Source organism: Rutidosis leptorrhynchoides, chromosome 7 (assembly GCF_046630445.1).
Source record: "Rutidosis leptorrhynchoides isolate AG116_Rl617_1_P2 chromosome 7, CSIRO_AGI_Rlap_v1, whole genome shotgun sequence".
NCBI lineage: Eukaryota > Viridiplantae > Streptophyta > Magnoliopsida > Asterales > Asteraceae > Rutidosis > Rutidosis leptorrhynchoides.
In genome coordinates, this window is record NC_092339.1 from 89797564 (window position 1) to 89805672 (window position 8109).

Consider the following 8109-nt stretch of genomic DNA (forward strand, 5'->3'; position numbering starts at 1 on the left):
GGTGCACCTAGGTTTAATAGTAATAATTGTGTTAGTGATAAACATGATACAAGCACTACTAATGTTCAACTTACTAGTGAACAGAATATGAAGCTACTTAGTCTTGTTAATGAGAAACCTGCTTACAGTCAAATGGAATCAAACATGTCAGGTAATGTAACGACCTCGAATCGGGCCTAGCGGTAAATGACTTTTACCCTTAGTGAATATTAATTATTAATATTAGTGATTTTAATAATTATGGGTTAATAATTATTTGATTGGTTAGTTATGTGCGCTTTGTGACAAGGGTCACAGAACAGGTTTCGTTATGTGAATTGGACCTCGTTAGGGCTACCTAATGAGGTACATTGTGTTTTAGATAACTGGTAAATACCCGTGTGTAGTGGGGAATGGGGTTTCCTCACTATGAAGAAACCCCAATTGAATATATACTCCTGTACGTTCCTTATTCTACCTATTTTAGAAACTAAGAACCCTAAAACACTCCATGCTCTCTAAATCCTTAAAATCAAAAGTGCAAATTGAAGGCTAGTGATTTCTCTTATCTTATTCTAGTGATTACAAAGATCAAGACAAGGTAAACATCTCTGAATTTGATGAATTTAAAAGTGGGTTTTGGGTAAAATGGGTTTTGGTAAATTTTGAGCTTGATTCTTGTGTATATGTGTTTGTTAGGCTGGATTGATGTTAGAAATAGTTTATATAAGTGTTATGTGATATTCTTGAGCCTTTGAATCGACCAAAACAAGCAAAAATCGAGTTTTTGGGCCAAAAACGCGAAAAATAGCGTGCTGGAGCTGTTCTTTAGCTCCCACACGAGTGACAAATCAACCGCGCGAGTGACCACACTTTTGAGGGTCATCCACACGTGTGAGGACTCACTCGTACGAGTGAGGCCTCAGCCACACGTGTGAGCAGCAGGTCAGAATTTTGGAAACTTGTTTCGGTCATAACTTTCAAACCGTAACTCCATTTTCGACAAATAAACTATCGTTGGAATCGTATTGAAGTGTACGTTACAATGATAAAGTTTTAAAATACTAAATCAAAACTTATGTTGGGTGTAAAAAGCTAAAATTGCAATTGGGCTGCTGTTCCTGCTCAACCGTGCGGGTGAGGCACTCACCCGTACGGGTGAGGTGTTCAACCGTGCGTGTGAGCTTCTAAATCATGCAAGTGGACTTGAAAGTCACTCGTGGGGGGTAGTTTTTCAGTCATACGAGTGAGGATACTCACCCGTACGAGTGATCTGGTCAGTCGCACGAGTGGAACCCCACCCGTGCGAGTGATGGAGTTTGTATGTTTGGGTCAAGTGCTATTCTGACTCATTTACTGTATAGTCGTGTTTATTTCTTCTAATGTATAATCTGGTTGAAATGGTTACTAACTAGAGAAATGATATTCTCAGGTGATAAAGGAAAAGGTGAAGGCTCAGTGAAATAAGACTTCTGAGTTCTTGTATTTCCAGGTGAGTGGGACTATCCTAATGTTTATAAGTATTTAGTAGCGGGTTATGCTACTGTTACCTTGGCTTACTCACCTGAATACTTAGTAAATGATATACTGTGCTATATTATGTGACTTGTTGTGGCCACCCTGGATGCCGACTACGGGTTAGTAGTCTGGTAGTGATATTGCCGATTGCGGGTTTTGTAGCGGCAACTGGCTTACATGTGGGGCAGCTATGGTTTTGTAGTTATGCCAAATTTGTAAGTTGGGCAAGAAGCAGGAATGAGTCTTTCTGGTTTAGGAGTTACTATTCGCGTAGTATAGTTGAACGATGCACCCCCTGCATCTGGATACTATGCGAGGGAGACAGTAACTGGAATTATCAGTATACTCCAACTTGATCGATTGGAGTTAAGGGCCCGGCCAGGCCGTCGATCCTCTTGTTATCAAGACATTGTTTGTGTATTGGCTAGCTTGATGCTATATGCTTATACCTGTTAGGACTGCGCCATTCACTTAGCCTTGTGCTAACCCCTCACTTCCTCCCATGCAGGTAGACTGGTATGTTAGGGTTTTTGGGAGGAGCTTGCTGTTTTGATGGATATGTTTGAAGAACAAACTCTGATGTCTTTTGTATAACCTAAAATTAGTTGTTTAACGTAACACCAGATAGATTATAATAATCGTGTGGTATTGTAAAACTTAAGTATTATATGTATAAAGTTTCCGCTGTGTATTTAAAAAAAATAGACGGTGTTACAACTTGGTATCAGAGCGTAGGTTTGGCAACGTGTACACATGGATGTCATGTTCCCAGACCTTCGATAGTGTGTCAAACATATCCTTAGGAGACAAGCTAAGTGAATGTAGAGAATGGTATGATAGTCTGTAGGTACTAACGGATTATCCACTAAGCTTTTGTGAGATGATGTGTAGTACAGGTGAAAGATGACTGACGAAAGGCAGGATGTCCGAGCTCCACCTACCCCCGGAATCTTCAGAGCTCCACCTGAAGAGGAAGACTCAGATACTGATCAGCAAGAGTACATCCAACGATTGGAGAGTCAATTGAAAGAATCCCGAGACAGGATAACTGAGCTAGAATGTATTGTTTCTGCGGGTACCAAGACGGGTAATGATGATACTGCACCTCTAGGGTTTTCCGTACCTCAGTTTGGGTCTGCATCAGGGGGAACTTCATCACAACCACAACAGTTCTAAACTCCGTTGCCATTTCCATAGTTTCAAACGCCGCCTCAGCAACAGTCACAACCTCAACAGGGATACCAAAACCCGGGTCAAGTTATGTATCCCTACGTGATTCAAATGTGGCAGCCACCAACAACTGAAACAAAGAAAAAGTGCACTTTTAAGAAATTCCTTGAATGCAAACCTCCAGAGTATGTCAGTAGTTCTAATCCGACTGAAACCTTTAATTGGTTACATGAGGTAGATCGAACATTGGAAGCCTGTCAATGCGAGCCCGAATTACGTGTAACTTATGCCAGCAGATTGTTGAAAAAGAAAGCAATGGGTTGGTGGAATTCAATAACTTCTCAGATGTCAAAGGAAATGTTGAACTAGGTAACTTGGGAACAATTTGCAGCTAAGGTGTGCGAACAGGATTGCACTCCTTATGAGATCTCAAGAATGAAGCGGGAATTTATGAATCTAAAGATGACCAGACAGATGACAATTGACGAAGTGATCGAGAAGTTCACTGACAAGCTTCGCTTTGTACAACAATGGCTTTCTAATGAACAATCTAAGATTGATCAGTTTGTGGAAATGATTTTGCCAGAATACAGATCATTGGTAAGAATGGCACCTTCGTTACCTCAAGCCTTTGCCATAGCCAAAATGGTGGAAGGAGATACCAAGGCGGCCAAAGATAGTCAAAATGAAATGGTGATGTAGCCCAAACAGACGTCAAGTCAAGGTAGTTTCAAATTAAAGAAGTCTAATGGTGGTCAACAGAAAGGAAGATTTTCCCAAAGTGGTAGTAGTTCGAACCAGAGGGTGTGGTGCAATGGTTGTAAATCGACTCATGCGGGTCCTTGTACTAATTTGACAAAGAGGTGCATGCGGTGCGGAGTAATGGGTCATGATATTCAGGCCTGCTCATTCAAAGAAAATGTTTGCTGGAATTGTCACAAATCAGGGCACAGATCAGTTGATTGTCCATCTGCAAGGAAGATGAGTTCTGGGGTAGGGGCAGGAGTAAGGACAGCGTCAGTCGGGGGATCTTCGGCCTCGTCAACTGGACAGAAGCATAAGACTCCTCCAAGACTTGAAGCAAGAGCCTTCCAGATGTCGGTAGATGCAGCTACTACTGCCGACGATGCTATCACCGGTATATTTTTGGTTAACTCTACACCTGCTCGTGTATTGTTTGATTGCGGAGCCAATCGTTCTTTTATGGCTACTAGATTCTGTGATAAGTTAAACTTGCCTGTTTCTATGTTACCTGAATCGTTAGAAGTGGAAGTAACCAGTGGTAAGACTGTTCCAGTCACAACATCTGTGTCTGGATTAAGTATAGAAATAGGTGGGAGTGTATTTCCGGTGACTTGCTTAGTGATGCCCATACCTAGTTTTGATGTAGTTCTTGGTATGAATTGGTTAAGTCGCCATAAGGCAAGTATAAATTGTGATAAGAAAATAATTAATTTTTCCTTTGGCCGATGGGACATGTGTTGTGGCCCAAGGTGAACGGGGCGGGTTTAATTGTCCGTTAATTTCAATGATGAAAGCTAAGAAATCGTTAGCCAAGGGATGTGATTCGTTTCTAGCGTATGTAATTGATGCTAAGAAAGAGAAAAAGACGGTAGCTGATATTCCAGTAGTGTGCGACTTCCCAGAAGTATTTCCAGATGAATTACCGGGTTTGCCGCCAGTTAGGGAAGTAGAATACAGAATTGACTTGATGCCAGGATCTACACCAGTGGCTAAAGCTCCTTATAGGTTAGCTCCGTCCGAGATTCGCGACATGATGACGCAAATTCAAGATTTTCTAGATCGTGGGTTTATACGACCGAGTTCATCACCATGGGGTGCTCCCGTGTTATTCGTGAAAAAGAAAGATGGGACGCTTCGAATGTGTATTGATTATCGGGAATTGAACAAAAGAACCGTGAAGAATATCCTCTTTCGAGGATAGATGATTTATTCGATCAGCTTCAAGGAGCTACTTTCTTTTCGAAAATAGATTTACGGTCCGGGTATCATCAGGTTCGTATTGCTGAATCCGATATTTTGAAAACAGCATTTCGTACTAGGTACGGTCACTATGAGTTTTTGGTGATGCCGTTCGGGTTAACGAATGCGCCAGCAATTTTTATGGATTTAATGAATCGGGTGTGTCGACAGTTTCTCGATAAGTTTGTCATAGTATTTATTGACGACATTCTGACCTATTCAAAGACAGAGTCTGAGTATGCTGATCACCTACGTCAAGTATTAGAATTGTTGAAACAAGAACAGTTATACGCCAAGTTTTCCAAATGTGAATTTTGGTTACGTGAAGTTCAGTTTCTGGGTCATGTTGTTTGTCAAGAAGGTATCAAAGTGGATCCATCCAAAATAGAAGCGGTAATGAAATGGAATGCACCGAAAACACCGACTAAAATTAAGAGTTTTCTGGGTTTGGCAGGGTATTACCGTAGATTTATCAAGGATTTCTCTAAGATTGCGGGTCCATTAACAAAGTTAACTAGAAAAGATGTATCTTTTCAATGGGGTGATGAACAGGAGAAAGCATTTCAAACATTGAAGCAGCTATTGTGTCAAGCTTCGATATTAGCGCTACCCGAGGGTACTGATGATTTTATGGTATATTGTGATGCGTCATATGCGGGTTTGGGTTGTGTGTTAATGCAGCGAGAGAAGGTTATTACGTATGCTTCACGGCAGTTGAAAACTCATGAAAAGAATTATCCAGTACATGACTTAGAAATGGCAGCAGTGGTTTTTGCTTTGAAGCTATGGAGACATTATTTATACGGTACGCACTGCGTTATTTGTACAGATCACAAGAGTTTACAGTATATATTTTCTCAGAAAGAGTTGAATATGCGGCAGAGACGGTGGCAAGAATTAATAAAAGATTATGATTGTGAAATCCGCTACCATCCGGGTAAGGCAAATGTAGTCGCTGACGCTTTAAGCCGAAAAGGATCCATTGACAATGTGAAATTTATGCGAATTGAAATTGTATCGGATCTGATTGAGCGATTAAAGATGACGCAGTTAGAAGCCTTGAGGGATGAACATTTAAAATCCGAGCTTTTAGTTAAGAGAAAAAAAGATTTAATTGGCGATTCTTGTGGATTAAAAACTTTCAACAATCGAATATGGGTTCCTTTACTCGAAGAATTGAGGGAATTAATTATGAATGAGGTGCACAAATCAAGATTATCCATTCATCCAGGAAGTACAAAGATGTATCATGATTTGAAAACTCTGTATTGGTGGCCAACAATGAAGAAAGACATCGCGCATTTTGTGGAAAAATGTAATATTTGCGCCCAAGTTAAAGCTGAACATCAAAAACCCTATGGGTCATTACGTCAATTAGAAATTCTAGAATGGAAATGGGAACATATAACAATGGATTTTGTAACTAAGTTACCCCAAACCCAGAAGGGACATGATATGATCTGGGTGATTGTTGATCGATTAACCAAGAGCGCACACTTTTTGCCTGCTAGTGAAACGACATCGTTGAGTAAATTGCCTCAGCTGTATATAAATGAAGTTGTAGTTCGGCATGGGATACCATTATCTATTGTGTCAGATAGGGATTCGAGATTTGTATCTAACTTCTGGCAGAGTTTACAACAAAATTTGGGTACTCGTGTTAATCTTAGTACAGCGTATCATCCTCAAACGGACGGTCAAAGTGAGCGAACTATTCAAACGTTAGAGGATATGTTAAGAGCCTGTGTATTAGAATATGGTGGGTGATAGGATTCTCACTTACCATTGATAGAATTTGCATACAATAATTCGTATCATTCAAGTATCGGCATGCCACCCTATGAGATGTTGTATGGTAGATGATGCAGAACTCCGACTTGTTGGTTAGAGGCCGGAGAGAAACAGTTTGCAGGTCCTGAAATTGTACAACAAACCGCTGATAAAGTTGCAATAGCTCGAGAGAGGTTAAAAGCTGCTAGAGATAGACAAAAAATGTACGCAGATCCTCGTAGACGACCAGTGACATTTTCTGTGGGTGAACGTGTGTACCTGAAGGTATCGCCTTGGAAAGGTGTAATTCGTTTTGGTAAACGCGGAAAATTAGCTCCAAGGTATATAGGTCCATTTAACATCAGGCAGATATTGAACGATCAAACCGTGGTTCTGGATCTTCCTGCAGAGTTAGCTGGTATTCACGATACATTTAACATATGTTATCTTCGTAAGTCCAAGGTAGACGACGAAATTCAGATTCTGCCGTTGCATGACTTAAAAGTTGACATGAATAAAAAGTTAGTTGAAGAACCAGTCAGGGTTGTTGACAGAAAGGTTACCAGGTTACGTAAAAAACAGATACCAATGGTACTTGAAGAATGGAAACATAGTTTGGGTTCTAATTTGACTTGGGAAACGAAAGAATTAATGAAAGCTAGATACCCTCAATTGTTTGACCTGAACCAGATTCTGAGGACGGAATCTTCTTAAGGGGGGTGGATTTGTAACGACCTCGAATCGGGCCTAGCGGTAAATGACTTTTACCCTTAGTGAATATTAATTATTAATATTAGTGATTTTAATAATTATGGGTTAATAATTATTTGATTGGTTAGTTATGTGCGCTTTGTGACAAGGGTCACAGAACAGGTTTCGTTATGTGAATTGAACCTCGTTAGGGCTGCCTAATGAGGTACATTGTGTTTTAGATAACTGGTAAATACCCGTGTGTAGTGGGGAATGGGGTTTCCTCACTATGAAGAAACCCCAATTGAATATATACTCATGTACCTTCCTTATTCTACCTATTTTAGAAACTAAGAACCCTAAAACACTCCATGCTCTCTAAATCCTTAAAATCAAAAGTGCAAATTGAAGGCTAGTGATTTCTCTTATCTGATTCTAGTGATTACAAGGATCAAGACAAGGTAAACATCTATGAATTTGATGAATTTAAAAGTGGGTTTTGGGTAAAATGGGTTTTGGTAAATTTTGAGCTTGATTCTTGTGTATATGTGTTTGGTAGGCTTAATTGATGTTAGAAATAGTTTATATAAGTGTTATGTGATATTCTTGAGCCTTTGAATCGACCAAAACAAGCAAAAATCGAGTTTTTGGACCAAAAACGCGAAAAACAGCGTGCTGGAGCTGTTCTTCAACTCCCACACGAGTGACAGATCAACCTCGTGAGTGACCACACTTTTGAGGGTCATCCACACGTGTGAGGACTCACTCGTACGAGTGAGGCCTCAGCCACACGTGTGAGCAGCAGGTCAGAATTTTTGAAACTTGTTTCGGTCATAACTTTCAAACCGTAACTCCATTTTCGACAAATAAACTATCGTTGGAATTGTATTGAAGTGTACGTTACAATGATAAGGTTTTAAAATACTAAATCAAACTTTATGTTGGATGAAAAAAGCTAAAATTGCAATTGGGCTGCTGTTCCTGCTCAACCGTGCGAGT

At 40.2% G+C, this 8109-nt stretch overlaps 1 protein-coding gene across 1 annotated transcript; it reads left to right on the forward strand.

Moving 5' to 3' along the window:
* Positions 1-6642: 6642 nt before the first annotated feature.
* LOC139859424 (uncharacterized) lies at positions 6643-7675 on the forward strand. Its single transcript, XM_071848217.1, has 4 exons — positions 6643-7011; positions 7378-7430; positions 7550-7571; positions 7670-7675. Exons 1-4 carry the CDS (start codon positions 6643-6645, stop codon positions 7673-7675), a joined length of 450 nt encoding a protein of 149 aa, XP_071704318.1.
* Positions 7676-8109: the final 434 nt, after the last annotated feature.

Coding starts and splice junctions, on each gene's coding strand:
- LOC139859424 (XM_071848217.1), top strand. CDS start 6,643: ATGTACGCAGATCCTCGTAGACGACCAGTGACATTTTCTGTGGGTGAA. Junction 7,012..7,377: donor GTAAAAAACAGATACCAATG/GTACTTGAAGAA, acceptor ACCCGTGTGTAG/TGGGGAATGGGGTTTCCTCA. Junction 7,431..7,549: donor CCAATTGAATATATACTCAT/GTACCTTCCTTA, acceptor ATCTGATTCTAG/TGATTACAAGGATCAAGACA.